The sequence below is a fragment of the Varroa destructor genome, unplaced genomic scaffold, assembly GCF_002443255.2.
Source record: "Varroa destructor unplaced genomic scaffold, Vdes_3.0 BEIS01000003.1, whole genome shotgun sequence".
In the NCBI taxonomy this organism is placed as follows: Eukaryota; Metazoa; Arthropoda; class Arachnida; order Mesostigmata; family Varroidae; genus Varroa; species Varroa destructor.
This window is the reverse complement of record NW_019211456.1, coordinates 4,950,277-4,966,755: the sequence shown is the minus strand read 5'-3', so window position 1 is coordinate 4,966,755 and position 16,479 is coordinate 4,950,277. Positions and strand designations below refer to the sequence as shown.

The 16,479-nt window shown below is 40.5% G+C and overlaps 1 protein-coding gene across 10 annotated transcripts in view; it reads left to right on the top strand.

The window, feature by feature from the left end:
- The window catches only part of LOC111247688 (guanine nucleotide exchange factor DBS-like), a 185,127-nt gene that overhangs the window by 140,997 nt on the left and 27,651 nt on the right, over positions 1-16,479 (top strand). For 9 of the 10 annotated variants that reach the window (XM_022798948.2, XM_086985413.1, XM_086985414.1 and 6 more), the window contains one exon: positions 10,804-11,009. In XM_022798948.2, the coding sequence (XP_022654683.1) occupies positions 10,804-11,009 (206 nt within the window). Of the gene's footprint in view, positions 1-10,803; positions 11,010-15,763; positions 16,475-16,479 lie in introns of those variants that run through there. The other variant, XM_086985419.1, reaches the window with a different exon arrangement.

The following is a 16,479-nucleotide window of genomic DNA, read 5'->3' as shown; positions in this document are numbered from 1 at the left end:
ACCAACCTCCAGTCAGCTGCAAACTGCTCTGCTATTGCTGCTGTCAGGCGAAGGCCTCACCGCAAATACACTAGTTGTAGCGGCAAGAGCAGCTACCATCGAGTCGTCATGCAACTACTCGCGCGGCTATGGACGAAAAAAAAGAGGGTTCCATGAGCAGCACTTGCAGGACTTTTTGGCCTATGCTGTTACCGTCGATACAACAACACATTTCCTGTGATGATAAGCGCTTGCACTCCTACTGCTCCTTTGCGACATCCACTCGATGGTTCCCTGGCAGTGCTGACGCGCAGGATGGCCACTAGAGGGACTGTCCGTCTGTATCTGACTGAATTGAACGGCAATAGGCTATCTGAGACGGCGGCGAACGACAGACAGGTGCGAAGCGAGCCAGGTAAGTCAACGAAAAGTTAGAACAATTCCTTGAGTTTTCACTTACAAGGATTTCGATATAAGCCAGATCAAAGAAACGGAAGGGTAGGACTAAGTCATGGTAATCATGGCGTATAGCACGGACGACCAACCCGCCCACAAGGTTGATGCAGTAGTCCCTAGATCATAATACTACGCATATTTGGTTCCATTTAGCTCCTATTTGATATCATTACAAGCTAATATGTATATTTGATTCGATGAATCAGAAGAGTTTGTTCCAATGAGTAGTTTCTCAAACATCAATTCTAAACAGTTATCGCTATTGGGGTAGTTTAATAAACGAACGACAAAAGTGTTGTCTAATCAACAAAAGCCAGCTAGGTGTGTTTATGTTTCTGTGGTTCATTTCTAAATTGTGCACCGTTAATATCGACCTCCATTAAACCATATTATTTTTGACATCTAATTTCACTCCCTCTTGCCGCTTTCTGATTTGTCTTAGATAATGAGCAGCATGAACCGCGCATAGAGGTCCATCACTTCGAATCGTGAATAATGAACTTAATTTTGTTTATTGGCCCATTGTCAGCAACGGTGATTTACCCATCAAGCCGTTGATGACACCGCTTTCCCTTCACGCTATGGGTCTGGATCTCGGCAAGAACTGAGGCTGTGTTCAACCTCAAACGACCACGGCTTACATTACCTTTACGTCACGATAACGAGAAGTGACATTAGAAGAAAAACGAATCGGGGGCACGAAGACCGGACCATGGGAACTAATGAGGCATCCCTTATAGAGCACGTCTGTATGCAGCTTTCATTAGTGTAGCGGCTGCGATACTGACTGATTCGTTGTATAGTCGTCAGGTTTTCAGCTGCTTCGCTCACGGCGGCATATGCAATGGGATGGACCACTCCGGCACTGTCGTCTCCGCGTTCACGATAAGGAGCACAACGAAGGCTAAACAAAGCCCCAGAAGGATGTCGACAGCTTAGGTATGAGGCCAGGGAAAGATTCGCTATGATAGCTCTATGGCCCAGGCTCATATGCACGTGTATAGCAGATGCTATTGAAGATAAAGTGATGACGGAGCGGATATATAAGAGGCAAGCAACGTTAAGCCAATGTAGAAATGGAAAACGTACATGCGTGCGGCTGCGTGCTCTCTCATATCCCACATGATTGACGGTGTGTTTTTCGGTGTGACTTTTACTCTACAATATTAGAAAGGAGGTAGTCGTTAAGGAGCACAAGCTTTTTTTTACAGGTTGCAGTGCATAGATTCGTTTTCTATGATTTTCGACCCAACTGTTGCTGTGTATATATATATATATATATATATTATAGTCTTACATGATTCGTTCAATGGTCCTCGACAACCGTGGATTAGAGATGACGGCAAACTCGAAAATGTTATCGAGTTTTTCTTGTTTTACAGAAATCCTATATGGCAGGCTTGTTGTATTCACATATATACTGGAACCAATAATGCTTCGCGAGTAGCAAATATTAGTTTTTATGCTAGCGGGTACGGGATAAGTTAATCTTAAAGTCTATACCAAGCAGATATGATCACAATGCATCCATGCTTTGTTTCATACTCTACACAAGCAATACCCAGAACGTGAACAAGCTAGCCTTAAGGTTAAGCGGTGTCGAGCCGTATCTCCCGAAGTTTTAAAACATATAGCTTGACTGCCTGAATTCAACTCGGAAGCTAGGCCGACTCTGGCCCTGTAAAAAGCTCAAATGGATAACCAACGCATGTGTGATTTTTTGGTTACAACAATATCAATATATTTCGACAGCCATAGACCTGAACAAGGCCCAAACACACGAGATTTGAAACTGATGAAGTTCAACACACGTAAATATATAGGAGAGTACGGACAAAACATAGAAAGGAAACATCACAATATGTCTATTTGTATTGTTGCTCACTACATTTCATACCTGCTATTCATAGAAGTCGATACATACTATGTGGATATACAAGCTTTAGGGCCACTTTGATGTAGATAAAAATCGGTATCCATGTATATAAACGTAGTCGACGGTATATGTACACACTAGGCAGATGTACGCGATATGAATCAGTGCGAACAAATTACGACAACAGTGAACGTGTACCTGCCCGTAAATTCGCCAAGCCCCCGTACGAGCGGCAGACTCAACTTTTTGCCGAACCTCAGAACCTCGTTCAGTAAATAGAGCAGCCGACAACAGGTGGAATAGGTTACGTAGAAGTTTGAAGGCGTATTTGGCTTCTTGCAGCTGTGTTGATAATTCTAAGCATAGCCCGTCTATCCATATACATATGCTGATTTAATGTCGAACCGATATCAAACCAATGTATACATTATCTTAGAGAAAAGAAAATAAAAATTCCTCTATTTACTTACTAGATATATATTACGCTTAACTACCCCAGCCTGAACCAAGCATGCGCATTGTCGAAAACGAGCCTTGTCGGATTCTAAAAGAAACAGCAAATGATTTGCAAATATTTGGTGAAGTAGAGGCTCAGTTAGCTCTAACAACGTAGATGTGCGCATTGTTAGCCCCCATAGGCGACGTAAGTATTAACTCTCTTGGGAAGTTGTCAAACCTGGGCTCTGCATAGGCTGCTTTTACGATCACTTTGTTCAGGTCCATGTACTGCCTGATCTCTGTTTTACCTGTAATTACAAAGTTTATACAGAATCTGCACCCATGTGTACATGCGTTATGACATTAGCTCACTTTTTCTATCATACACTTGCCTTTACGGGCAGATATGGGCATCGCCTTCATGAGCGGTAGCCCCTGTTTAATTGAAACAGTTCCTGTAGAGGAAATTAATTGGCCTTGTCCTTACTTTGCCTGACCATTGCAATTCGGTCGAACCCTAAAATATGAGATTGAACCTTCGCGACAGTGAGTCAGTCGTCTGCTATAACGTGTTACCTCATCATGCGAGATCGTATCGAGCTCCTCGACCATAACTGGAAACACATTGGGCTTTATATCGTTATACATGTATACGTCGGACATATAACATACTTAAATGTACCGCAATCTATGAGTGTATTTTTTCTTGTAAAGTGATTTAAGTCCACATGACAGACGGACTCTAGAGAGAATGAATACGTTACGCGAATTTTCAAAGGAGATCTAGGTTAGTTCTGTTAGTGTTATTAAGTAAATGAGGGAAAGTTCAAATGGTGCGAATTACCTTAAACTATAAGTTAATGGCTCGGGAAATTCTTTGTTTACAAAAAATAATCGATGCGTCACATAGACAGAGCGATTCGTTCAAAATTGATTAATTTCACTGTTTTTTACTGATAATTCACTGTTTACCAAGATACGAGTACCCTCTAGCTGATTGCTTCATATATATATAATAATAACAGTATAGTAGACCGACACCCGCGGACTTTAGCCGGCGTCCGTTTACCACCAAACGCATTTTATTTTACTCGTGTATAAAAGTTAGGTACAATTAAAATAAAGGCAATGCCATATAACGCCTACAATCTAATAAATGCTTTCACGTTCAAATGTAACTTTTCACGTATATAATTGTCTATATATACATGACGTTCGCTGGCGTATCAGTGCAGACAGTCCTGATAGTCGACTATGTGCATCCAAACGGTAGCGCGACGTAGCTTTAATCATAAAAAATAAAAAAGGAATTGTCGGCGTTAGTGTACGACTAACCAAACTAACATAACGATTTATAAACAAAAAAAAAAAGACCAAATTTTCTCTAAAATTAAAAAATATTAGGTCGACCTGCTGCATCGTCAACGAACACGTTCTTAGGGTAAAATTTTAGCGACCATATTTCAGGCGATCATTTTGGATCTTTCAAGTCGCCCAAGTTGACAGCGGCAGGTTGCCAATATCTACACGCAATAAACGTTGCAGGAACGAAACACATAGTGGAACCTGGAGTACAAATTTATTATACAAGCGTCCGTAAAGATTCTGGGTATCACTACACGGACACAGTGAAGTTATATATCTTCGCATTCATCGATTTTTTTTCGGCCCTTTATCGGTAAAAGCGAAATGTTACACGTTTATTATATTATTTAATTGGTATAGGTAGTTCAATGTAGACATTTTATGATAATGAAACCGATCGAACAGCCCTCCTACCAACGTCGTACCGACCGTCTTGCATGAAATTAACATTATTTCTGTATTATTATTATTCATGTTTGATAATTGCTTTTACTGTAAAAGATACAGAAGTTTCTTTGATAGTTTTTTTTTTTCTAATCTGAACTTTAGACGTTCGCTTGGTCACTTTAAATTCTGCAGCTTCCTGCAGGGTCCGCCGCTTCTTATGGTCTTTAGTTTCTCCAGTTCCGTCCCGCAACTTTTTTTTAACAAAGGCGTCCGCAATCTTCTATTTGAAGTCACTTACTTCATTTGAATTCGGCCACCTAAATAGTACAATTACAAGATCGGAAGCGACTTGCGCGCTTTGCAGGCTACAGTACGCTTAGGTAAAATGCAGAGTCGTCAAGCAGTCAATACTTCTAGCTATTGGGGTTTCTCAGACTAATTTAATTGACGCCAAACTCGGCTAATGGTGCTGAAGTGCTGCAAGAGGTCCTGCTTTGGCTAGAAAAGGCACCACAAGAGCTTGCTGCCGCTACTCCTTCGTTGTGAGCAAAGAACGCGGAGAAGCAGTTTCCTATTTACATTACGTCGTATGACACCCAACAGCTCAACCGTCAAAAAAGGATGTCCTAGGAAAATGTGCGATTTTTCTCTGCCGCCACAAATAATGGTCAGCGCACCTCAGCTCCCCAAAACTCACAGTTAACAGGCGGAGCGGGGCAGAGAAACCAGGAGGGCGAAAATGAGGCATTCGGGAACACAGGGCGCTCCGATGGCAGATTCCGGTGGGCTCTCCTCCTGCTGGTACACAGTACACAAAAGCACCCGGTTATGGATTTACGATTCTTAGCTGTGAGGCACCCGTCGACTCACGTCTGCACGCTGCATTGCATCTAAACAAGACAGGCGGCAAACGGAAGACCGCGCGGTCGAAGAACGAAGCCCAGCAACGACTCCCTCACTACATTAACAACAGCAGTAGCACCCTCATTATGTCAAACAGTGAGAATTGCTTTAGGCATTTTTAGCGCACCGTCGTGGCCTTGTTGCCCCCTCTTTCCACACTCTGTTGCGGTAACCTACTTGCCGTCGGTCTTTCGTGGCAAGTTTACACTGACAAAACTATTACAACGAGAATAACACTGGCGCTGCCGTCACGTACCACGAAAGTAGCCCCATCATTTTGGTCACTTTGTTTGTTATAATGCGAGTACATATAGAACATGGAATATGGGAAAAAACAGTTGGTTTTGTAAAAAAAAACTTTAGTTGTGCATTGTATCTCCTCGTCGTGCGTGCACCTGATTCCCAGCTCAGACTTCCCATATACCATTGCTACACGTATAGAGTGTCCCGTTGAAATTCGGACGACCTCTATCGGATTGTCTGGCATAGTGGGCATAGTTCGGTTATCTCCCTTTAGGTGTTATAAGCAAGCAGTACTCCTAAAAACGAAAATACAAAGCCACAAAAAGCAGTGCATCGCTTTTGCAGTTTGAGTGAAGATCAGCTATTATCCAGTCTTTTTTTCGGGACACGCGCTTCACCGAAATTATAAATTTTCTTTTTTGCCCGCAACCGAAGGTCAAAAAAATTTACGGAACGTTGTGTGAAACAACGTGAAACATAGTCATTATGTTTTAGACACAAGTTAGCAAAATTTATCCAAATGGCGCGAAAATTTATATTCGATAATCCTGGATTCAACTACGGGTTTTTTCTTGTTGAGACACTGTGTGTCTGTTTACACCTTTGGACTCTTTCGGCGTTTCGTAATCGGGAATTTTCGGTCTGCTATAAACCTAAATTAAAGCCCACTGGATTTTTTGTGTGTATTTCGATAGGTCTACACTTATCAAGATTGTTTGACGTATAATAACGATTAGACAGTTTAGCAGAGAAAAAATCGAAAACGACTGGTGAAGGGTTTAGGTCACGGATTGAAGCTGTAATCGAGATGAATAGAAGTTATATTAAACGAATATGACCGTCAACAATAAAACATTCGGTGCATGTATAAAAGTCGTTGAAGTCAGTTTTACTTAAAATAAATCTTATAAATGCAATATAAAGAGCCCAAGTTTATTATTAGCCTTTGAATATGTCTGCGGCTATCAGAGCGAGTGGTAGTAATGTGCTCGTACATGCCACGCTACGATTAACTGAAGCCAACTTCCTTGATTCTAGTGTTAATATGGCCTAAATCTGTGGCTGGTTGAAAGTCGTCTCCGACGGTGTTCGATGACAGAAAATTTGGGCGCCAGGCCCGTAAAAGATTAGAAATGGCCACCGAGCTAGGTCCGTAAATTGGGCGCGTGGATATCTGAAAAGTGACCCATTTTAGAGTCGATTTTAAGAGAGGTGCACGCAATCTTGATAAACATGCTGTTTGAACGCTTTCTCTTCAAAGCAAAGCCAGTCGTGAGATTACTTCGCCGCTATAGGGTGAATGGGGGATGTTTGAATGGTTTGTGCGCGTTAAATGGATACTGCTTGATAAGCTAGCGGTCAAACCCGAATTCAGCGTGCTATTGACAGACATTTGAAGAACCGCAATATCGGCTAAACTTGCCTCAGCAGCTAAAGTCGGCTCGTCCTTCCGAGTTAATTCGAGTGGTCAAGGTTTTATACTGCAAAAACCTAACATTTACCTGCCACGTCAAATAGGGAACCCTGGTTGCTGTTGCCGCTCCGGGAGAAGGTAACTTAATGCGCAGCACCTGCGGATAGAAGTTGGGCTATTAGGACAAGGAAAATCAGACCATTAAAAATACCGCCCTTAGTGCACTGATCATGACCCACCTACTGGACAGTCCTCGGTAGGGGGCAATAATATGGATCCTGCGGAGAAAATAGATTACTGGGTTCACCCTCTGTCAAGCCCTCTGTGACCATTGTCAAAATCAGCCAAAACCTTGGCGTTTCCAATCTGTCATCGAGGCCACCTGATCTTTAGCAGAAGCATGGCGTGCTACTGGAATATACGTTAGAGTACATGAGTTCATGCGAGGTTACGACGTGCACCGCGTTACTGGACACCTAAGAAAGAGTCACAGCCGTTATCACTACAGATAGACCACAATAAGGTGTACTTCAGCCCGTCGGTAGGTCTGAACGTTTGAATTTGTTTCCATGAAGACACAGGGTGTTACTGGTTGCGTCGAAGCCCGTAAACGTTCCACTTGTTAGTTAGTTTGGCAACGCGACTCGACAAAGTACTAAGAAATCACGAAAAAATCTAGAAAGAGCAATGTCGAGTCCCTAAGTGCTGGAGGATTTCAGCTATAGGATAAGGACGTCCCACATGAGGAACACACGACCGAGTGGTAATGAGGAAAATATAACATTTAAGAAACCAAACGAGTTGTGAAGTACGTCTCGTCGGCAACAGCTTCTAATCTCTTTCAATCAGAAGGATATATAATATGAATCGTTCAATAAATTTGCGTATGCGGCTATATAAGATCAAAGAGTGAAGCGCTCGTTTCTGCCAGCCTACGACAAAGCTAAATCAATCCTTTTCCAAATATATGCAGTAATCTCTATACATCTAAGGAGAATAATCTAAACTGAAAGTTTTTTTTTTGTGTGCTCCTTCTATGACAGTATCTAAGCAAAGATAAACTTTATTATTATATTTGCTAGGACTGTCATTCCTTACGCTTAATACAACTATCGTTCATTGCGATTCAGAACATAAACTACACACAAGTCAATCCGCAAATAACTTGATAGTAATTATACATAAAGCGATATTTTTAGATGTAAACTTGTTCACCTAAACATGCTGCAAGTCCCAAAAATATAAGGAATACAGATGTTAAAGATGCCAAAAACGCGACCAACCTCAGAAAAGTAAGTATTGGAGAATACCTAGACGAGCCAAAATATGCCCCTTAATTCTTGAAGTAGAAACCCACGTGTATCAAAAATAGCTTTTTGAGCTTATGGTGATTTTAACTTCGAAGTCTCAATCCTATTTGAAATCTTTAAATCTAACTCATGGAAGTCCCCGATTTTCCAATGGCCACCTAAAAACTGACAATAAGGTATACCACCGCAAGAAAAATTTCGTTTCTAGCATTGGTGGGACTTCGCTCGGCTCTGGAAGATTAGATGTTCCATCATTTAATGCCAACGATACTTCATTTCTTAGTCCTTATGCTCTGTACTAGACAAACAAAATAAAGAATTTTGCTTCCAACTTCTACAACAACCTTGTCGTAAAGAAAAAAAGTTGTGCCAAACATCAAAGGACGTTACCTGTCTAGGCTGCATAAGGCTGGCCAATACAAAGCAGCACGAGTTGACTGACGAGTGTCTGAGTGAGTACATAAGCCAGTCCCTAGGTGGCCTGGACCTTTTGTGTACTTGACGGGACCACGTCATCGGTAAATCAGTGGCAAGGGGGCCGTCACCCACCATACAACTACTGGCAAAGACTACCACTACGCCCGATGTCATAAAGCCAGAATAGCAAATGTTGTATTCCCAAGACAGGATGCTTTGCGTCACCGTTATTCTCCCTACTTTGTATCATGCAAATGTTAGATAAGCAGGGGCAAACAAATCTTACATGAAAAGGGCGGGGGTATTCAAGAGAATTCATTATGAATTGAGGGAACTACGCTCGTGCCAGGTTTGACTCGCAATATAGCTCAAAAGTAATGACTGCTTCATTCATCTAAGCAAGCTATGATGTTTCTTCAAAGTTGCTTTTTAAATAGCATAAACTGAATAATTTTAGTAACAGGTGCTGTAGAACGACTTAGTTTTTTTAATGAAATACGTGTGCATATTTGTAAAAAGCTGAAATCAGCCTTAACATGTGAGACTTCTTTCAAAAAAACAAGAAATATCTACGAGAAGTTATGACTTTGGTAGGATATCGTGGTACCTACTTTGATCCGCGAGAGTCTCAAGGTGACACATGTAAGCTGTAAAAACCGTTAATGATGTTTCCGTTTCTCTAGTGCGTAGATCAGTCAGATTCTTGTTGTGTTTACGGTCATTCGTGGCGTAGTGATGACGTATTTGCCACAGCCTAGCGTGTAACTAGCGTTACGCCATGAAGCATGTGTGCTATTCATCAATGCTCGATACACACCTTTATGTAAGTTCGAATACCTGAACCTTGAATGTTTGTGAAAGATTTATCCGGCACTTCTTATGGCAACGACGCTCAGTCCTGAGTGAATCTTCTACGGTCGACGCTTTTATGAGATAGATAAAAAAAATAACGTTCGGGTTTATGTGAAAATTTGAGTCTTCAATTTATGTTTTTCTCTCTCATCAACCTCCTAGGTTATGTTACGCGACAAACTGATCATAAAGGCGAATGCCAAATTCTCAAAATCTACCCTAGGCTGAATCGAGTTGAACTCTGGTGTTTACTATAAATAAACGCGCAAGGTCGATAAATATATTAGTAAGATTCTCTCTCACTTCAGAGTATATCTAAAAGGTTTGAACAATATTTAGTATACATCGTAATTAAGTGAAGATCGATAATAATCCAAGATAAACACTAACATGGATCAATCACTATGGAGAAGTCAGGATTCTAATGACATCTCCATGCTTTTATAGCAAAATAAAAGTGGCCATTAACATAAGGATTATCACGGGATATTCCAGCTGATCCAGACTGAGGTAGGATAGGACCAAGAATCAAATGTATATATTCTATGCGCATTACGTGATGTAACTTGTATGATCGAAGTTAATAAGAATCGTGTGTGCATCAAACATAACTCTGGTACATTAGCCTTAGTTATTGAATAGCTTTCATCCTTATGTATTGAACACGAAACACACATCAATTTCATTTACAGAAGTACGAAATTAGATTGGCTACCTTTTTTTTAGCGGCTTCTTTCAGATATTATTGACCGTCGCCCTCTTCTTCGCCAACAACAGCAAGCGTTCCCTCGCTTTTTCTATTACAGCCTCTACGTAGAATATTTGTGTGGTTGCCCGTCCTGGATATTGTTTGCTTGATATTAAGATCAGCTGCCAACAGAATGACGTAAGCTGACGTGGAACAATGGGAAGCTTTTGTAGACGTAACTTTTATGTAGACGTAACTTTATATATAGACACAAGACATACATGCATGTGGGTACCATTCTAGTCGAAATATATCGTCGGTACGTGCTTCTATAGACTTCCCAAATATGTCTGATACTGCTGCGGTGTGTCTGACACCGACTTTAATAAACAGTTTTCAGTATCATAGCTACGCAGCCGGCTTTATACTTACCTAATGTCAAATTTGTCTGTTATTTTTATTGCTTCAATTCTAGGTGGTCAAACGTGCGAAGGTCATCCTGTCCTTCATCTGCCTGATACAGGGACATTCTGTCAGATCCCTGATGACCACCTTCGCCGTCTGCTGCGATATTTAGCTGGAGTTCCTCTACCGCACGAGCAGAATGCCGGATTTGTTATCGTTGTCGACAGAAGAAGAGACAAATGGAGTTCTGTCAAAACCGTCTTACTCAAAATATCTGTAAGGGTTGTTTATTACGGAAACTGATGAAGCGCTACTGACAGAGCTATCGTTGCAGTTCCTATAGGAGACGACGTAATGCAGAAACGGCCAAATTTTCACTGACATTGGCCTAACTACCATTACGAAAAAGCCGTGCCTGTGCAGTTATATATATTGATGTATACAACTATATATAATATGTGAACACGATTATGGACTATCGAATAAAGATTATCGGTAGTCGATAATCCTTTAACTAGTTCGGCGTCAGCTTTGAACAAGGGACGCAAACGAACGTACCCCCAAGAAGTTAACGATTGAATAGGGTAATTCGTCGCTACTGTTACATTAGATCGTTTCCTGCCGTCATATTGCTAACGTGTGAGCCGTTTGAGGAAGATCCAACAACCTTATGTTAATCCTAGAAGGGAGAGCTGCTCAAGCTTTTTACGATTGGCATTTAGATCTTTTTACGTCCTTTTCTACCCCCTGGCCTCGTTTGTAAGATAAACTATACTGAGCTTTTTCCTATAGTTAAATAAATAACCTAAATTTGTGTTTGTCTTGTTTTGTCGGCGGTTTTATTATCATCGTTGCTATTTCACCCTTCGACCGAACGGCTATCATTTATTGCTGTCATATAGTGCCAATTAAGTTTCGACGTTGTCCTATTGGGCTGTGTGACCCCTTTGTTGGATAGTTCCTAAAAAAGTTTCGTTGTACACCGAAATAGTTAAAAATATACTTTACAACTCAGCTTGATCACTTAGCAGCAGGACGTTGTTTGTCGATCGGCTACCTGGTAAACAGTGCTGAACAACCCATATATTATAACACGACAATTATATCTTTTGTGAAGCTAATGGAATTCGGTGGAGCAGGGGAACTATTAACTGATTATGGTTCAGACTTGCTCCTTCTCACGCGTATTAAAAGGTATTCTGGATAGAAAAATAAATAGTAACTGTTAACAAAACTACTAAAGGTAGTCGAAAAAGAAAGATCAATACATTGACGTCCTGTCGCGGTAAATCTTTTTACGTCACGTTAAAAAACCGAATACTCGTATCCTGTAGATAACTGTATTTGCTCTCATAGCCAAAACCTAACGAGCTCGAGGCGGATAAGAGTATACCTGTTTTGGAAACGTCAAAAACGTAGACGAACAAGCTTTGAAATAAAATTGCTCGACCATAGACAACGAACGCTTACAATTAAAACAGTGAAACAATTTCTGCGCACATAAGTGTTTACTTTTTGTAACGTAGATCTATATCTGCCGGGGACCTGACTACTATGGCGTGCTGCAGCGTGCAATGTAATGCACGCACTGCATAACATTGCACGCTGCAGCACGGTCACTATTACGGGACATGACGTAAGGATTTGGCAACGAAGCTTCAAGCCTTATAGTCAACGAAATTCAGACCTTCTTGAACTATTCCATTACTACAAACATGACTAGCTAAAGTAGACCATTAAATTTCGAACATCATTAACTTCTGCCTCTGTGAAGTACAAGCCTTTTAGTGCAGTGCCAAGTTTCAAGTTCATTCCACGATCTATATTATTAATGAACAAAAGCAGGCGAAAAAAATATGAGTGACTGTTAAAGATTATTCAGGTCTCATTGTTTTCAGTCAATGACAGTCGATGGGACCAATAGGCATTGTCCTAAGCATTTCCTATAGCAAAATGATCAATTATATCACTAAAATACTTACGCCATAGCGTGCTACTGTTAACTATCTGCAAAAATCGCTATGGTACAGAGCAGTATGAAAACAGTGTAGGATGATCGGTCAGTCGTTGTTGATACCGATGCCAGTGCTCCTATACAGGATCATAAGAATTGCTTAAATAATGGCTACTTTTTTGTTTTATTTATAGCATTTCCTTTTGCAAAGACTTGCTTCAGAGACTAGCACCGAACGCCGCCTTATAAGATTATGAAAGGAAAAATAGGCTATTTTACACTAATCGGCAGTATTTACAGAATAAGTTTTGCAAGCTTCGTCGAGAAATATACATTTTTCACTCAATCCAGCCAAAGTTTTTAACCTCAGCAGACCAAAAACTGTTCAGTGTACAATCTGCATGCTCTGATTTATATTGGTAGCGTTTAGAAACTTTCTACCTAACAAACGTTATTATATTCTAGTATCGCTGTCATTTATCGTCGTTACGATAGCATCGGTGCTGGTTTGTCTTGTATGAGGATACGGCACGAGGGTGACTTTAAGTCCAGTTGCATCTTTTGTATCTTCATCGCTGATGGATCGGTGCTTATACAGATCCGAAAACCCGTACATTAATGGTGTCGTTGCTTTTTCACTGTTCACCTTGTTACTCTTTAGCCCTGTGCCTGCTGTGTCAGGCCACTCTGCTGTCGTTTGCATGCCACTGGTTACGTTTCTCTCAGAACCTGTCTTTGATCGTGAGTTCTCGTCAGTTGATTCGGCTCTAGAGGTGGGGGTAGTGTTCTCGGTGACTATCGTCGTGTATGTGTCTTCGCTTTCGGTCGGTTCGATAGCCAATTCAGTAGTATCTGTATTGTCGCCCACACGATTCGGGTTTCCCGTTCCATTTAATCCTCTGATTCCTGTTGGGCCGCTCACTAGCCCGTCAATAATCCTACCAAGCCACTTAGGGTGGTTGGATAATCGAAATGAAGACCAGAGGACAGCTTCACAAAAAGGAGCTACGAAAAATAACAACCAAGAAATGGCAAAGAAGACTACTAGCCTCATTTTGATACTATTGTATTTCGTAGCTTGAAGTTTAGCTTTTACTTCAACAGACGAATGGCTTGACGAAGATCGAAACCGAAACAAACAGAAGTTGTGATTGGGTTATTGTAAGAGTCGTTGTCTTTTAAAGGGTCAGATCATCGACAGCACTCTCTAATGGGGCGAAACTTAGAGGGAAAGGATTAAGTTTTTGCGCCAACTTAAGCCCATCCGAAAAATTGAAGTATCGAGAGAGATTGAAAAGGTAGCGAAGGAGGACGTTTCCGAAAAAATTGCATAATGAACTTTGCACTGTCGAGGTGAACATCGTCATATACATGTGCTTTTCATAATAACCTGTTAGGACTTGGCACAGCTTAAATCAGCAAAATCTAAGGCTCATTCTACTGCATTATAACCGTTAACAACAGCAAGTATCACTTAAGCTTACATTATAACCTCAAACGAACGTATGGAGGTGCTTTGGGCGTTGTGTTTTGGGTTTTCGGTAAGTATTTCGTTCAAAAAAATAGTAAAACAGAGATCCATATACGTAGCAAGCTACGCAATTAAAGCTCGAAACACATTTACGACAAGGCCATTCCTATACTAAGGTCTTTATATTGCCTCTTCTTTCAAACATACCGAATCTGTTGGTAATGTATATTTTTGCGGAACTATAGAATCGTAGCTAATCAGAATTACTAGAATTCCAATTGAAACATAATAGAAATGTACCATAAGTTCGCTTTACACTGGAACATCAATGAAAACAATTCAGGTATATAGCTTCGATGGCAGCCTATGCGTCTGAATAGCCTTGCTCCATGTTAGAATTTTTGCTTCGATAAAAACCAACAGAACGTTGCACTATGTTCTACACGGTTCATACGTTGTCCGTCTCCATGCGGAGGTTCTCCAGCGCTACCAGATGCTGTCATTAAGCCTGCATACGTGATGCAGCTAGGCCACTAATTTTCTATTATTAATAATAAAATTGAATAGAATGAGAGGTTTTTTGCGCTTTTTCAGCTGCGAAGGATCGTTGTTAGATTCCAACCAGAATTTTTGTAACTGTTTTAATGACACTGTAAACCCAATGTACAGGAAAGGATGTACCTGACACGTAATATACGCTTTACCTCCCAACGTAAAACAATTGTGGAACCTTTTACGTTTTAATCACTCAAAGGAAGTAAATGATACGAGTTGAATTAATTTTTGCCTGTTGTATGCAGATTTGCCTTAACAGGCTTTGCGCTAGGACTGCTCACCCCAACAATTTTTCGTGATGCTTATGAGGTTTTCTTCATGGCCAATTTAAGAATAGACTGATGTGCCTCTCCAAATCAAGTTTTTAACAATCAGGTTTAAAACAAAGTTAGGACTCGTTTGTTAATCAAACTTAACTTAGCACGAATTCGCTCACTTCAGCAAACTTCAGTTCGCAATAGGTCTCAACAAATAATGAACAGTAGACTCTTCCGAAATGTCATGCCGTTCTATTCACTGAAGTTCGAGATACTGCATATAGATAGGTAGTATTTCAACCAAGTTAATGTGATTAAACGAAATCGTCCTTTAACTTGAAAAAATAATAAAAAGTTTCTTTTTGAGAATGCACGCTACTTTTAGGAACTAGCCGTCAAAAACTACACAAAAAGCATCCATAACGCTTCTGATTTCATTTACATCGAAGCATTTTCAGCTAATTTAGAGGTATAAATAAGAGACCTGAGATATTAAGGGTTCCACGGCCGAAAAGTGGCCCCCCTAAATATGCGGTACCTTTCTTTTTGCATATTATTAGTAAGCTTTTAAAGCTGGCCATAGACATTTATTAGATTTATGAAAGAATACGACATGTTCGAATTTGTCTAGCAACTATATATATATATATATATATATATATGTATATGGCTTGTAATTGTGAGAGCAATATTCAAGATAACCATATTCGATGCTATCTTTAAATTGAATTATCTGAATGCTAGCTACGGCAAACCCCAATGAGATTTTCCTGTCTATCTAGGAGATAAAGAAGAACATGTACGATAGATGAAATAGCAAAAAAAAATAACGCATCTCTATGAGTTTTTTTGTGAACTTACGCAAACCTGTAGATTTTCATGAATTTTTGAAAACGTTAGAACGAAATACGTAGACCTCACTCGCAATTTATAATCCATTCAAATGATATTTCTACTTTACAAAGTGCCTCTATTGAAGGATATATTTCTGACGTACTGAAATATAGTAGAACTCTTTATTGGCAGTGAATCATTCCTAAAAAAATTGTCGTATCACAATTGCTTGTCTCCTTACCGAAGGATGCATCTCATTCTTTTCTTGAAAACCGAATGAACCCCATACGGACCTACTGCCAACCCCTCCATTGAGGTGTCAGCCCCAAGTAACGAAAACGTTCGCAAAACTAAGAACCCTTCGTGCATCTTGAAGGTTCAAACTGGGGTTATCGTTTAGGCCAATGTAGAAAACCTATTTAGAAGATCTACAGCGCCTGCTCGATCGTTGTGTACGAGGAAAGCATGAGTAAAAGTAGGCTCGAGATAGGGTTTGCTAGCTCGCCTTGCACAAAAGCATAACGAGAAAGAAAAATATGGTGGATACGTGTCGGCTATAAAGCTAAGCTTTCGACCATAATTTCAGCATTCAAAGAAAGGTTTATCTACCGGTCACGTAGTAGAAGCGTTTTATTTCGGTCCCATGCAGCTGCCATCTTACTCTTCACTAGTTAG